At 44.2% G+C, this 15,723-nt stretch overlaps 1 protein-coding gene and 1 long non-coding RNA gene across 7 annotated transcripts in view; one reads left to right on the top strand and one right to left on the bottom strand.

The window, feature by feature from the left end:
* Positions 1–1,326: 1,326 nt before the first annotated feature.
* The window catches only part of TTLL7 (tubulin tyrosine ligase like 7), an 80,016-nt gene continuing 65,619 nt past the window's right edge, over positions 1,327–15,723 (bottom strand). For all 5 annotated transcript variants that reach the window (XM_083620812.1, XM_083620813.1, XM_083620811.1 and 2 more), the window contains 3 exons: positions 11,649–11,809; positions 9,714–9,887; positions 1,327–1,639 (listed from right to left, as the gene is read on the bottom strand). In XM_083620812.1, coding sequence (XP_083476938.1) covers positions 1,525–1,639; positions 9,714–9,887; positions 11,649–11,809 — 450 coding nt within the window. In that variant the 3' untranslated portion in view covers positions 1,327–1,524. The remainder of the gene's footprint in view (positions 1,640–9,713; positions 9,888–11,648; positions 11,810–15,723) is intronic.
* On the top strand, positions 9,895–12,508 carry LOC310765639. 2 transcript variants are annotated; one of them, XR_014549692.1, is made up of 2 exons: positions 9,895–10,051; positions 12,300–12,508. It is a non-coding gene; the product is annotated as an uncharacterized lncRNA (long non-coding RNA). The 2 variants fall into 2 exon arrangements; XR_014549693.1 differs by having other exon boundaries at positions 9,895–10,075.

Raw genomic sequence — 15,723 nt, 5'->3', positions numbered from 1 at the left:
GTGTCCAGTGCCCCAAGGCGAGTGACCTATCAGGGTTCGAAGCAGAGAAGAGCTAGCAAGGCGCTCAGCACCCTACGAGTGCTCTGGGGACAGGCTGTTTGCCAAGTGTTCCCTTTGTGGGTGAACTGTCTGTTTCCCCTCAACAAAGCTCCCCATTTTGGGATGTTAACTATGTGTGACTTGAGGCCAGAGAGCTATTGTTTGAATTGTGGGCTTCCTAGGTCCGGTCAATAGGCTGGCGGTGCTGTGCTGTGAAATGGACGCCGAGTTACACCCAATCTAGGACTCCAGAGTTTGTCAACATGGCACTCTCTGGACTGTGGGAAGTGTCAGGGTGCAGCTCAGCTTCCACTGTAGGCTGATGTACCTACATGAGAAAGGGTAGATAGAGAGGAAAGCTTCCTAGACTGTCCACCTTGTGCTGACGGATTAATCTTCCTTCAGTGTTAGGAGGATAATCTTAGGTTTGCTGATGTCACATCCTACCTTCCTTGTCTCCATGCCCCCTCTTAGAGCAGGTGTACTTGGAGCATTCTCTCTCTCTCTCCTCTCTCTCTCTCTCTCTCTCTCTCTCTCTCTCTCTCTCTTTCCTGTTGGCTCAGTGCATCTCCACCTTAGTTAGAGCTTTCCTACCAACGTGAATCCCCAAAAATAAACATTAGCTTTCCTATGCTCCTAGACCCAGAGTCTCTCTGTGATTGTATGCAGGGTAGAATGTGCTGCTCTCACAGGGATTCCGAATTCAGCTCAACGTCTGCTGAGCATTCCACTCCAAAGTCATACAGGTGTTGTTGTCAACAACCCTCACCATCCTTTGACCATTTTGGGCTGTACTGGCTGGGACTTCTAGGAAATGGGAGTCCAACAACAATCTGGAGAGTACCGCATTGGCTCCCCTTGCTATACTTTGCCATGGTTCTCAATATGGGAGCAGCTAGTTTTCCATTGTCCGCCTTCCATTAAAGCCAATGAGAGAGAAACTCCCTCCGCTGAGTCTGTGGCTGACGTGTGTTGCACTGTCGAAAGGAGTGTGGCAGTGGATTAAAGGAGTATATGATATAATGCTAAGTGTGCTCGCCCCCCTGAGCTGCCCATGCCCTGGCCACATCTTCTTCGCCAGTGAAATTACTCCATCAGTTCTGCCAACATATGAGGAGAGTTCGGCTGGTGTATCCGCCTGGCCAAGGGTGCATTTGGCGTTCCACCAGCATTTGGGAACGTCTTCCAGATCCTAAAGCTCCTTAAGCTGATGGATCTTTCGTATAGGATTGCGTCCTTATAGTGACTCCACAGTAAGAAACCTACCAAGATCTGGGCATTCGTATCTCTCTGTAAACATTTTGAGAAGGTTTATTACATTTCCAGAAAGGTTAAGTGTTTACAGCAGGTTTTTGCGCTACATTTTTATATACTGTAATAAATATATAACAGTGCCAGGGTTCAGTTCCATCGCACATTTGAAATTGAGAAGAAAAAAATAAAATAAATTGCCCATTATATATAACAACATTCCCTTTCGCTTCTTCATGAGTGGTCGTATCTAGGTGTAAACAAAACAGAGCGAGTCATTCCAGATGAGCTACATCCAAAACCGGTGGAGGGTTTCATGATGAACTGCAAAGGCCCTGGCAGTGAGTACCTGAAAGAAAGGAAGGAAAGCACGAGAATTCAACAAATATATTCATTTCAGTAACATGAAATCACTGAACAAGGGCACAACCCAGTAGAGGGATGTGTGCTGGTTCATTATAAGAACACCTGCAGCATTGGTTAAATAATACCTTCATTTATTGGCTGGCTAAAATAAAGGTGTTAAGTTACTGGCCCTGTCATTTTTAGGCACATCTAAGGGTAGAACAGTACCACATCCAAGCATGTGGAGATGAAGAGGTGTGGTGGGCACACGCTAGGTAGAATCCAATCATCTGTTTTTAAAAAAACAAAACAAAACACAGAAGTTGATTTCCTGCTTCCCACACTGGTGTGACCCCGATTTGGCAGCCTCTGCAACATGAGCACCTTGTCTTCAACTGTGAAGTGCTACTCCATCTAAAGTCTTTGTAGACATCGCCAGGACATCGAATGCAGAAGAAGCAGTGGCTATTTAGGAAAGTGAACTGGGCCTGGAATGCAAGCACAGGCAACGACCGATTTAGGCACGTCCGGAATGGAGCCTCCGGCAAAATGAGGATTGCCTGTCTGTACTGAGCAGAGTGAATGTATATTTACCCTGGAGAAAATGGCCCTCCAGATGTTTCTCAACTGGCATGCTTGATGAGGCTGTTGGAAGTGGTAGTTCAGCAGTATCTGGAGGGCCAAATGTTATCCGTACCTGATTTATACCATGTCCCCTGTACATAACATGGTTCGTCTGTGTGTTCCCCCTTTCCTGCTATATCTATATTTATGATCTACTTTCTTATTTCAAGGAGTTCAGGGTGGCATACATAGGGCCTACCCACGCTCCCCCACCCCATTTTATCCTCATTAGGAGGATAGGTAGGTGAATATGATTTAATAGAGTTGGAAGGGGCCATGACAGTCACTTACTCCAACCCCCTGCAATGCAGGAATCTTTTGCCCAACATGAGGATCAAACCCATGACCTTGAGATTAAGAGTCTTGTGCTCTACTGATGGCGAGATCTACTAGGATACCAAGTAGGCTTCAGGGCCAAGAGGAGATGTAAACTGAGGTCTCCCCAATCTATAACCAAAGCTCTTGCTACTATATAATTCTGCTTCTGTAGGAGGCACATAATGCCCTCGAGTCAAGGGGTTTAAGGGTACAGTCAAATGCTATACTTCCAATGATCCTAAGAGGACTCTAGCATGCCTACCTTTATCTGAGAGGAGCCCCAAATCCTGCATTTGCCGTATTGCCTTCATACCGCTGAAGAAATCATTGAAGGATAGAGCAGAACCAAATCTTTTTTCAACAAAGTTGCATAATTTAAAACATTGGTGTGTGTTTTTTGGTGTGGTGTTTTTTTTTTGTTTGTTTGTTTTGCATTGCATTCATTTTAATGTAAAGTTTACTTTACATTTGAAAAACTAGGTATTTGAAACTCAAAGAAGTCCTGGCCATTTTTTTATGATTTGCAATTGCAAGGTTATGAACATTGTTGATCTAACTTGCATTCAATTAAATTTTGTCTCCATGCCGACATAGCAACACAGGGCAATGTGTATGTAACTATTATAAATAACTATTATACCTAAAAACTATTATACCAATCTGGGGAAAGAGGGGAGGATTTTTTACGTTTCACAAACCTCCTTCAACACAGAGGACTAGAAGAATGTTTACTTCTGCTGCAATCCTATACCCGCTTATTGGGGAATAAGTCAATGAGGCTAACTTCTGAAAAGACAGGTATAGAATTCAGCTGTTAAATCTCTCCCTGCTGTGCTAATTTCCTAAGTATAAGGAATTTCAAATATGGCTAAGCATTCAAGTGGGCATTCTTCCCACCTGCTTTGAAGTTGTACAATCCCAAGAGGGATGTACCACCACATGCTTCTTCTCAACAGGTAGGTCTTTTTTCAGTCGAGGAGAATGGAGAAGAAAATTCGAGTGGAGATAAGTCAGGAAATTTGGGAGACGGGTGAAGGCTTCAAAGTGTTAATCACTTTGGAGAAGGGAAGGTGGGAGATGGGACATTGATGAGTTGAGATCAAAGGGGAGATTTTTTAAAACAACAACAACATCGTAGTGCAATGTATTTGTTGCCTACAGAACCAAGTCATTCCACACCTGTCATCTAGGGGCATCCTCCACACTTAAGTGTGCTAGACTCGCATGCAACCGCGCATATGCACGGAACCAGGAAATGATTAAATAATTCCATCCAAACCTGGAAATGGGGAAAGAGACCTGGAGAGTCTTTGTGCCTCATAAGGAGACCCTCCCCAGAGCCTGAAGAGGACATCTATGAAGGGGGAGGAAGCCCCAAAGAGACCTGAGGCACAATGGGGCTTCCCCGCCCCCACTGCTCAGCCTCCCCGCCTAACAGATGGCGAGGCAGTGCAGCAGCAGAAGCCGCCGATGCAATTTCCACGCATCCTCCAGCCCCCTGCCAGCCCCAGAGCTTCAATTCTAGTTGTGGGTATTTTTGGATACAGTCTTTTGGGTATGGATTGAAGAGAGAGCGACAGAGAGGACGTTTAGAGGGTGCTCCCCACTTTTTGCGATTTCACTTAGACACGTGGGGGCCCGGAAGTGGGGTGATGCCTGTACACCGCAGCAAGAGCCAGTCTCACCAAGTATTGCAAAGATGCATTCCTAGCAGTGTGAGAATGTTGGTGCCCATGCCATGAGCGCTGCCCGCTTGAAAAGGCCTCCTCTGGACCCTTCTGCACTTGGGAAATGCTAATCATACCTGCCAGTTTCAATACCTTGAAGACAGGAGCAGCTTCTAGGAATCCACCTGGCACTTACAACCTCCCCCCCCTTTTTCTGGGGGGACAGGGAATGCTGAAAATATACTCCCCTCCAGGTCACATATCTCTCACGTGGAATTCACCTTTCCACCCCTGAGCTCAAACCACAAATTGTGGTTTCTGCGAAAATACCATCTTTAACCCCAGCTACTGCACTCAGTGTGGCTGTCCTTGTGTAGTGCCCAGCATCACTTAGGACAAGAGACACAAGACTTCCATCTGCACCAAATGCCTGCACAATTTTTGTACTGCTTTCTGAAGTTTAAAAAACAGCCACCCTCTGCCACATCAGCCATATCTATATTGATCATCCATCCATCCCTCTTCCAATTCAAGAACCATTCCTCCAGTTTTGTCACACACTGAAATGCTTAACTCTCTTCTCTAATTTTATATAAAGGGGCAACCAGGCTTCTGTCGCCCTTTATCTTGCTGCAGCAGCAACAGGATCAGGTCGAGCGAAGGCAAAGAACTAAGGATCAAGCAGTTCCCGTTACGAAAATAAACAAATGCCCGCACAAAGCCCTACAAGCCAGAAACGCCATTAACACATTTAGGTACATTAGACTAAACCGGACTGTTATTTAATGAAGTTGTGACATAACCACCACCTCATTATCATGATTTTAGCAAATTGCTAATTTGCCATTCATCAATGACTACTCTGATTTATTTGCTTAAAAAGCAGGCAATAAGCAGAAGGGGAACTGGAATAAAATCCTACAAACAATAATTTATCACGCATTGTCTAATGATCACCCTTTAATCTATTTCCCATTACGGATGTACTATAATTACGGGCAGTTATTAGATAAATGCGCCAAAAGTACATAAAAATAACACCTACACTAAGTGGAAGCTGCGTGACGAGCAATGCATTATGCTAGAATTGATTGCGACCACCGCACATAAATAGAGCCCACTGTTAGAAAAGGGTTACATCATGGAATGGGAGCCCTATTGATGAATGAATACTGAGCACACTCTGAAACAGTCGCAATGATTAATCCTACAAAATTACTGGGCAGCGCCGTGAGACTGTATGATGAAGTCAAGCCATTGCTTCCCAAGGCCTCTCGCAAATTTAATGCAAACAAAGACCCCGTTCTAGTGGGACGTTGTGCATGTTCAGGGTTTCCTTCCTACCACACCAAATCCAACGAAGTGCGTAAAATGGCAGCGTTACTGACTCAGGGTGCATTCAAAGACCATTAAATAGCCAATGGAAAGACCGTATTCTTTCTAATGTCACTAGGTTAGGGAGGAATTCTGAGTTACACCAAAAGTGTGTGTGTGAGTGGGGGGAGCTCTGTAAAAAGTTGAAAAATAAAAGGGAGGGTGTTTTTAAGAAATCACACTGTCCTTACGAATGAAAGAACCCTCTCCGTGGGATTTTAGCAGGCGGAGTTCAATACAAGAGGTATCTTCATGCTTTTTGCGAATAGATGACGGTTAGCTACAGTGCGTAAGGCTGATCTGTTTGATCCGAGCACAAAATTTCCATTAAAATAATTCCTTTTTACATTAATGATGAAAAGCAAGAACAATCTTTGGTCACAGCTGATCAAAATTAGATTACTTCTCTACTGTGATAGCATATTAATACCACACATGTTTTGTTTTGCCGCAGCAGAGTTCTCTCTGCCCTACCAAATACTTCTCTCTCTTTTTTCCAGCTGGAATTAATTTACTTCCTCACTGGTGGAAAGAATTACACGATAAAACAGCAAGCAAACTTCGGATACCCGAGGAACAGGTCTGACACCTATTGTCTCGAATAATGCTAAAGCAGCCGGCTCAGCCTTAAAAAGGTTTTCGAATTTATAACTCCGCAAATAGATGCAATCTGTAGGAATTGCAGGTATCGGTTACCTACAGGAATTAAAATGGCTGCCCTGAATGCTCCCAAATAGCCTGGGCAAAGGTATTAAGCAGCATAAGCCATAACACTCCATGTCAATGCCTTTAGGTCACAACCACTGGTTAACCAGCGTTCCAGATGTCAAAAGGCTGAACTTCCCTTCAAAGCAGAAGCACTTTTATAGCTCCATGTTGATTCACTCCACCCCTGCTCAAAAACAGCGGACTTAAGAGCCGCCACACATAATGGGTGGTAGCCAACTAACATGTCCGGTCAGCTCAAGGATTTATGCTTGTGCAACAAAACTTTCCTCCCCTTGTCTCGTCCCCACCCCCACCCCACCCGTGCACACTCTGCACTTCCCCCCATCTGCTTCAGATGGTTGGGGAAACCCTGGAACAGATTTAAAGCATATACACCTGAAAGTGTACACTCATCAAATGTGCACGCTATATTATAGGCATCCCTACAGGCAGCTGTGGTTACAACTGCCTACTGACTTTATGTGCAGTGTCTTGTAACATGGCCCTCAGCTGAACTGAACGGGTTGGAGAAAAGGGATTCTAAAAATAAAAGTGAAAAAAGGCACCACACTTGGCATAAGAAAGACAAAGGGGAGTTCCTCAGGAGCAAGCCTAAACTCTGCTCCACTAAAGATTTTCATTAGTCCTTGTAGGCCAAAGGTGGCTCATGTAATCCGCAAAGAGCACCAAGTTAGGAAGCATCTTTGAAGAGAGGGATCAAGATGCATAAATAAGGACAAGAATGGAGATGTCGTGCAGAATAAATTAGACGATCCCATGAGCTGAAATAAGAGAAATGGATTAATACGACAGTGCAAAGCGTAGCTCGGTGCAGGAGGGAGCCTGTGCCATTTTTAAAAGCCAGCTCTTCAGGCACTGCAAAAATGTTTTCTCTGCAAATTTTTTCACAAGATTTATATACCGCTTGGACTGTAATAAAACCTCAAAGCAGTTTTAGGAGAGGCCACTTGAGGACAGAGCAGAACGTTCACCCTGTGCCTGCACACACATGTGTCATTTGCACCAGCACAGATGGTCGGGTAGAAATTAAACTGGAGTCAAACTTATGCAGAGTGGTAGAGCAGTATGAAGTTCAGCAAAAACAAAACCAAAAAAACTTCCTGAATTACATGTGGAGAACCCTGCATTTCGAAACCCTTAGATCAGGCATGGCCAAATTTGGCCCTGCACATGTTTTGGGACTACAATTCCCATCATCCCTGACCACTGGTCCTGTTAGCTAGGGATGATGGGAGTTGTAGTCCCAAAACATCTGGAGGGCCAAGTTTGGCCATGCTTGCCTTAGATGAACAAAAAGAAGGTACCTTATCCAGAGACAAACCACCGAGCCATATAGCCAAATCCTGTCTCTTTCAACAACCAGTAGCAATCCAACACTCTCTTTTCACTGACGATGTCAAGACCTTATTATGCAAAAAAATGCCTAGCGCCAAAAAATGACAGCCCATTTCCCAAATGCTCATTCGTCCACGAGACACACACTTCCACACCCAAATCTGATTTTGGCCATTTCAAGTTTACGATCCGCGAGACCTAAATTTGTCTTTTTGTGTAGTTTTGTTGTGCATGGGAAAACAGGAGGTGGGGAGAGAAAGTAGACACATACTTTCCTATGCCCACTTGAAAAGCAATTTGGCAAATGCACCTAGAAGACTATCTATTTTCCCTTCAATAAGAGCAAAGGCAGCCACGCTAGAATCCAGTCTTGAGATCTGAGAGTCAACAAACGACGATTAAAACTCATTTCCAATGGAAATGCTGGTGACTAAATGCATGGTTGATTAACTGCCAGGAAGAAATGGAAAAGGGACATATAACACTAAAATTTCTGAGTACTTAAGGGTGGGAGTGGGCATTTTGCAGACAGGAAGTTAAGGAGAGGAATCCAATGAGCAGATCTTAAAATGCTTTATCACATGATAAGCAGGTTTGGAGCAACAGGAATTCCATTTCCTCTCCTCCTGTACCCCCTCAAAAACACACACCATGCAACAGAGGGTCCCTCAGCACACTGGAGACTATTTTGAGGGCATTTGGGGAGCTGAAAAGGGTGGAAGAGGAAGCTGTGTTGCATTCATGGTAGTCTGTTGTGCAAGAGGAGCTGCAAGGCTGTTGCATGCAGCTCTTGTAGGTCATCTATAAGATGGTGGAATTCTGATCCCAACAGACCACTGCTCATCCCCGTTATCTTTCTTAAGGCAAACTTAAGAGTGTTTCTTTTTAAGCTAGGTTTTTCTATGAATTACTAGTGGAGCTGCTCTTCCTCTCCTCAGTTTGTTTGGGGAATTATTATTTTTTTAAAGCCAACATGTGGTATGGCATGGTCATTTCGAAATGCATGATGTTGCTACTTTATCCCTGTGTTGCATCTTCTGCCGGTTTTAAACTTAGGCCGCATCCAAAAGAACCACAAGTTACAGCGTTTCGTCAGGAAGCCAAGGGGCATGCACCAAACAAAACTGTAGGACCGCAGGCACAAACCCAACACCTTCATGAATACCATGCTGAATGCACAATAATGGGTTTTGTGTTTTTTTTAAAAAGATGTCTGGAGGGGCCCTCAATCTCACACACAAATGAAGCACCAGCTAAAGAAAAACAAACTCACACTTCACATAGCCTAGCCTGGAGTGGTTTTGCATCAAAAGGCTCCCTCATGTGGTGGAAGCACTCCATGACTTATGAGAAAGTCTAGACAGGAGACTGGCAGAGTCCCACACTTGTTCCTGGCAGTTCTAGAATGGCTCTCTGGGACTCATGGTCCTTTCCGACCAGGCAAGACAGTGCTTCTAAGCCATCACTATGTGTGCTTCAGGGCTGATTTGTTGAGTGCGCAGAAGAACATATTCATTTAAAATCAGGGGTGGGGAACCTGTGGCGCTCTATAGACTTCAAGCCCCATCCTCCCTGACCACTGGCTGGGTGTGATGGAAGTCGGGAATCCAACATCTGAGGGAGGGCATATCTCTCACCCCCATTTATATGGGCCTGTTGTTCCACAGTCTGTTTTCGTGAGGGAAGAAATGAGCAAGCTCCCTTGCAGTGGATTGCCATACGCTAAACCAGGGTCTCCAGCTGTTTCTGGACTACAACTCCCATCACCCCTAGCTAGCAGGGCCAGTGGTCAGGGATGATAGGAATTGTAGTCCAAAAAACAGCCAGAGACCCAAGTTCGGGAAACCCCGAAAGTATGCCCTGTAAACAACTGTTAGGCTGAAACATCTGTTGATGTGTTATTTGTGTGCTTTCCAACCTGAGATGGAAAAAAAAATTAAAACACATAGAGCAACCTAATCAAATCCTTGCCACCCTGCATTGCAACTAATGTTAGATTATATGAAGCCAAAATAAAGGAGGTGTGTATACCTTGTGTCATCCCAGTCTGGGTAAACTCCAGTGAGGGACCCTCTGGAATCGGCAGAGTATTTGTAAACCACTAGCAGGCACTGTTTACAAAGATCTACTATTCGTTGGCAACACTGGATCTGATCGTCAGTCACCGCTTCTGTGCTTCTACTGAATATCGTCTCCCAGGAGCTCCTGTTGGCATGGAAACAGACATGACCTCATGTTTTCTGTCACAAATAGCAATCTAAAAGCTTTACTGCTCTACAGGAGAGATTTAGCCATGGAAGAAGGAAGAGGAATAATGCACGACCTTGCCCGTTTACAGTAAAGAGCCTACCCTATTTCACCAGCAGACGGTAGGAAATATAAAACACAAATGAGTAAGTTAACCTTCGGCTTTCGGGGGGAGAGGGAGAAGCCCACAAGCCAGTTGTTCGGCGAGCGTCTCGAAGCTTCAATGGCAGAACCCTTTAGTGTCGGCATAAGATACGCCACACTGACGTTGCTTTCATAAAATGCAGGACGCAGATCAAGGGTTTGTGCAACCATCTGAAGTCTCTGATGGAGCATCATAACAGTTGCTAAACAAAAGCATGACTGGAATACAGACCTTCATGTTGGACAGCCATTATATTAGCTTATAAAGGGAACAACAACAAAAGCAATGTTTTACTGGAATAAAAAAACAACAACCCTAAATGTGATGTGTCTGTAAAGGATCCTTGTTGCTGAGTTGGATCCTCCGGAGAAGCATCCAACTGGATAAGCTTTGGTTGGTACATGCCAGTCATAAGAGCGGATGGCCCAGTTTTTGCTCAGCGAAGTCACAAAGCTTGCCCTTCTGTTCTTACCAATAGATTTCCCAATATATTGGTCTGATACATGGACCAATAGATCCCAACTCTGACTGCTTGGAAGCCTATTTTGGCATTGTTGTTTAGTCGTTTAGTTGTGTCCGACTCTTCGTGACCCCATGGACCAGAGCACGCCAGGCACTCCTGTCTTCCACTGCCTCCCACAGTTTAGTCAAACTCATGCTGGTAGCTTCGAGAACACTGTCCAACCATCTCGTCCTCTGTCGTCCCCTTCTCCTTGTGCCCTCCATCTTTCCCAACATCAGGGTCTTTTCCAGAGAGTCTTCTCTTCTCATGAGGTGGCCAAAGTATTGCAGTCTCAGCTTCAGGATCTGTCCTTCCAGTGAGCACTCAGGGCTGATTTCCTTAAGAATGGATAGGTAATCAGCCCTGAGTGCTCACTGGAAGGACAGATCCTGAAGCTGATACTCCATTTTTTCTAAGCGCTGTTTAATAAATATGTGCATGAACTGATGTTTACCAGAAAGAGTATTTGTGCAAACATGCTTAGGGTTGCACGGCCGGTCTCTCCCAAAAGATAATGTACTCCACAGTTGCCTTTTCTTCGCCACTGGTGCTCTAATGGCCAGGGGGGAGAGAAGCAACTGAAAAGTGGATTGAAGGAAGATTTGGATACTGCATATTCCCTCAACATATCCCTAAGAAGGTAGGGGAAATAAATATGCCAGGCCCTGGAGCTGCCACACTTCTTTCCCATCCAGCCACACATACACATGCCTCTCTTGCCCTAGCCAACATCCACTCTGCCTGCCATAGGGACAGAGCAGCAGGGATTCTGGTTGCAAAAGTTAAGGCAGCCAAGCAGTAAAACACCCTAATCTGTGCGGTCTTAGCGCAGACCATTAAATCGAACAGGACACAGATGCTGAGGAGTTCAAGGATGTCCCATCCATCCTTATCAAAAGTTCTAAACCATCACCATTCTAGGACTGGAAGAAAATTCTGAGAACATTTAAGATTTAGTAAGGAACTCACTATGAGAAAATAATAATAATAATAAACCCGCAGCACTAAAAAAAATGGTGCTTTTATGTTAAGGAAAGTCATGACAGTTACAAGGTAATATATTGCTTCTTACCCTGAATTGCAGAAACAGTTCCACAGACCTTGACCATGGCTCCATAGCAGGCGATTAAACACACGATTAAGGAGTCGGTACAAATGTAAACATTCAACATCTGAAACTCCCCAGACACGCTGCAGAACTGAGCGGGTGCTCGCTTTCACAATATCTAAAACCTGGGGAAAGAATTATAGTAAGCAGATAAATAAGTAAATAAAGGAATACTTAAAAAACAAAAACAAAAACTCGAAGACCAATGTTGTGCCAGCAAGCCTCTAGGAATAAATACTTAAAATACCAACGACAAAAAGACAACGATGAAAGGCTAGGTTTTAAAATTTGACACATGGTTATGACAAGTGCCTGCAATCGAAACAAATGAGATCAGATCAAAATTTTATTAGGCGTGTGAAGAACATTTTATCTCACTCATTTGCAAGGAGAATAACAAAAGTACTTTTTGTGGATAAGAAAGGGATATTCATAAGGAGGATGAACAGGTTTCGACAAACTCTGCGTACACTTTGATTTCTCTGAATTGTGTATCAAAACTTTCTACTAATCACAACTAATCACTCCCACAGGGGTGCTTCCAGACTTACATAACTTGAGTGGTGAGCCCATTTACCATGTTTTGCTGAGATGTGTTCATTTTTTTTCTTAAAGGATCGACTTCAAAGGAACCCCATTCTTCCTGTTTTTCAGCCTAAAGCAGCTAAACCCAGCACTGAGAAGCCTGCAATGTCATGAGATCAATTCCCCCTCCGTCTCCAGAGCAGGTTTTCAACGTTTACAAAACCTGAAATGCTTCTGTTGGCTGTATTTGCATGCGTTCTTTGTTTTTAAATAAAGCAAGGAATGAACGTTCACTTGAATTAATTTTGTGCTGCACTTCGTTGTTGTTTTTAAAAAAGGCAAACAGCCTGTGCTTGACACACAGAGGAAGGAACAAGATAACCAAGCAATTAATTAGCGTTTAATTTGCTGATCATTATATCGCTGGCATTTTAAGCACAGGTGAAAAATAGGCTCGCCCCGTTGCGAAAATATATACTTCCGGTTCCTGTTTTCTGTTACTCGAGTACCGGGAGGAGGTCTCCTGGTGGGACAGAACCACAGCAACAGCCCTCAAACAACAGCAGCACTGTTGCTTACTAGTAAGAGGAGGGAGAGGGAGGGACGAGAGGGAGGGGGAACGTCAGGGCTGCTTGAATGAATGCACCACTGCGAGGACCAGATTGGCTCTGCCAAGGCATTCACACAGCCCCTACCTAACCCCATTTTCTCCTGGTAGGTGGCAGAGGATGCTGCTGTCAGGAATCTATTGCTGTGGCTCGCCCCTCTGGGAGAACCACTCCTCTTCTGCACCTACCCTTAATTGCATTTTACAGACTAGCACTACAGTGCTTGTTTTCAAAGTTTCAGTGCTGTCTTTCCACCTAAAATAGTGCCCACATCCAGTTTAACAGAAGGAAACGATGGTCTAATGCAGCCAAACCCTATACAGTGGTACCTCGGGTTAAGTACTTAATTCGTTCCGGAGGTCCGTTCTTAACCTGAAACTGTTCTTAACCTGAAGCACCACTTTAGCTAATGGGGCCTCCTGCTGCCGCCACACCGCCGGAGCATGATTTCTGTTCTCATCCTGAAGCAAAGTTCTTAACCTGAAGCACTATTTCTGGGTTAGCGGAGTCTGTAACCTGAAGCGTATGTAACCCGAGGTACCACTGTATACTATTTTTTAAAAAAAACACAAATAAACTGAACTGGGAATTTCTTACCACTGTGTTCGGCTTATAAGAGAAGCCGGGGAGAAAAGAGCTGTAAGGTTCTCGTATAAACTCTAATTTGCCTTTCCTTTTTTTGTGTGTGTTTCAACATGTACCACACGGTCATCAAGCTCAAGCCAATCTTTTTAGCAATTCAGCGTAGTTCTACCTCTTTTTCCACAACCCAGCTAATAACGTAACTGTGGGCCATAGGGCTGGTTTCTTGGACTAAGGTTGCAATGCCAAACCTGCTTACTTGGGGACAAGCACCAAAGAACTCAGTGGGACTTAGTTCTGAGTAAACATCTATGGGATTGTTCTGTGAGTGGCATAGCAAGGCGCTTTAAACGGCGTGTGAACTTTTGCCACAGGAATCTACCCCGGGGATACATGCAGAGCTTGGGAAGATAAATTGAAACTCCCTTCACATGAAATCAACTCACTTTGCCTTAGGACACTAGCTTCCTCATTTCAATTCATTTCAGTGTGTTGACTACAAGTCACTGACTCAGTTCTTGGCACAATTAACTTATCAATTCCAATCTTCTGTAAATGAGGGTTAGAGGTTCATAGGCTAAACGCTGGACCAACAGCTTCCACTCAACATCAAAATGTGAAACCATAAGCATAAGATGATTGCAGGGACCATTCTGTGCCTCTAAGGCTAATTGCATATGAATTTAACTAAAGATTCTGATTTCAAGAGAAACTTATTTAGGAAGGCATTCAGCCAAAAAGGGGGGGGGGCAGGGAAGCTGGCAGGGTGGGGAAGGTAAATTAGCACTTCTTAAACAGACCAGTATAGATGGATGTCAGGATTCACAGAAGCCTGAACATCCACAGGTAAGTTTATATACAATGTACAGGAATTAACATTCACAAGGGGAAAGGCCACTGCACAATTTTTGCAATTGTGTTTTCTATTGTGATTTCCACCTTCTGCAAAAAGAAAGGATATTTCGCCCCCCAAACATGAAAGATTGTAGAACAGCACGCATATGTGCTTTGTAACTACAATCTGCTGTCATTTATAAAAGAAAAAGAAGGAAATTGTCCTTTTTTATTTAACTTTCCTGCAGATTGCAGATTACAGTCAAGCTGAAAGGTGCCGAAATCGGAATACAAAACCGCACTGGAATCCTGCTTGTGCAGAACCTTCACAAGAACAATCTCTCCACATTTAAGCGCCTACACAAGGAAGCCTTGCCCTTTTGATCCATCTCTATTTTTTTACGGCAGGCAGATTGTGAGGCCTGCTTTGCACAGCCATTTTTACAGTACTAAACCGTGGCTGATATTAATGGCTCTGCTTGTGAGTGGAAGGGATACGAAAGTCCTGAGATTCGCTCCCACAACGATCACATGTACCTCCTGTGCGCAAGAACCAGGAGAAAACCCTCACCCAACTATCCAAGCTTGCAAGATAACCTGCGCATAGTTTTCTTGCTAAGGTGACCTGCTCAAGTAATGCCGCCATTTATCCAACTATTAATACTTTCCAATGTACTGCACCTTTATACATCCTCTGGGCAATAATGCATCATCTCTAGCATTGCATCCTTGGGATAATGTGCACAGGCACATTCTCAGATTATCCACGTTGCCCAGAAGATGTGCAAAAGTCTGCTGGAGAATGCATGCGTTGAATCAGGAAATGTGCACAATGACCTGTTCGTGGAGAAACAATGTGCATATTCTCCTCAATAATATGTGCATATTAGTCATTCAGCTCACCTTACCCCTAACACATAAACCAGCAGGTGATGGACCATTTAGTGTATCTGCTAGATCACTCTGCAGCTAGAGTGTCTGCCTCCATCTTATATGCTATGCCACTACTAGCTACGCCCCTTAATTGAAATCTTTTAAAAAAGCCTTCGACTATATTTGTTACTGTTGCCTGCCCTTCTCCCCATCAGTTCCCTTCCCATATGGTGGCATATGGACAGGCCGAGCTTCTGTACTTTTGCGTCACGCTCGGAAAACCTTGGGCCTCAAGGTCAATGCGAAACCTTAAGCGATCTGTTTAACTGCATCCTTAAAAATGACTCTGATTGCTCAAAGAGGTTAGGATTAAACACACGGAGAAGCCTACGGCAAGGCACTGCTGCCAAAAGACGTCGAGAGCTCATCAGCGCTTCAGGTAATATTAGCCCCCTGAGTCATCAGGCATGTCTTTGCAAGCTGAACAAAGACATCCGCCATTTGCAGAAGTGCCATTTTTCTTCGTAATGACCTAGTATATCATCTTGACCCAGACTGTGTGCCTGGGGTACCACTTATACTTGTCAGAGGAAGAAAGCAGATACACTTACTGTTTG

Source organism: Podarcis filfolensis (genome assembly GCF_964270895.1).
Source record: "Podarcis filfolensis genome assembly, chromosome: 6".
Lineage (NCBI taxonomy): Eukaryota > Metazoa > Chordata > Lepidosauria > Squamata > Lacertidae > Podarcis > Podarcis filfolensis.
This window is presented reverse-complemented; position numbering and strand designations above follow the sequence as displayed.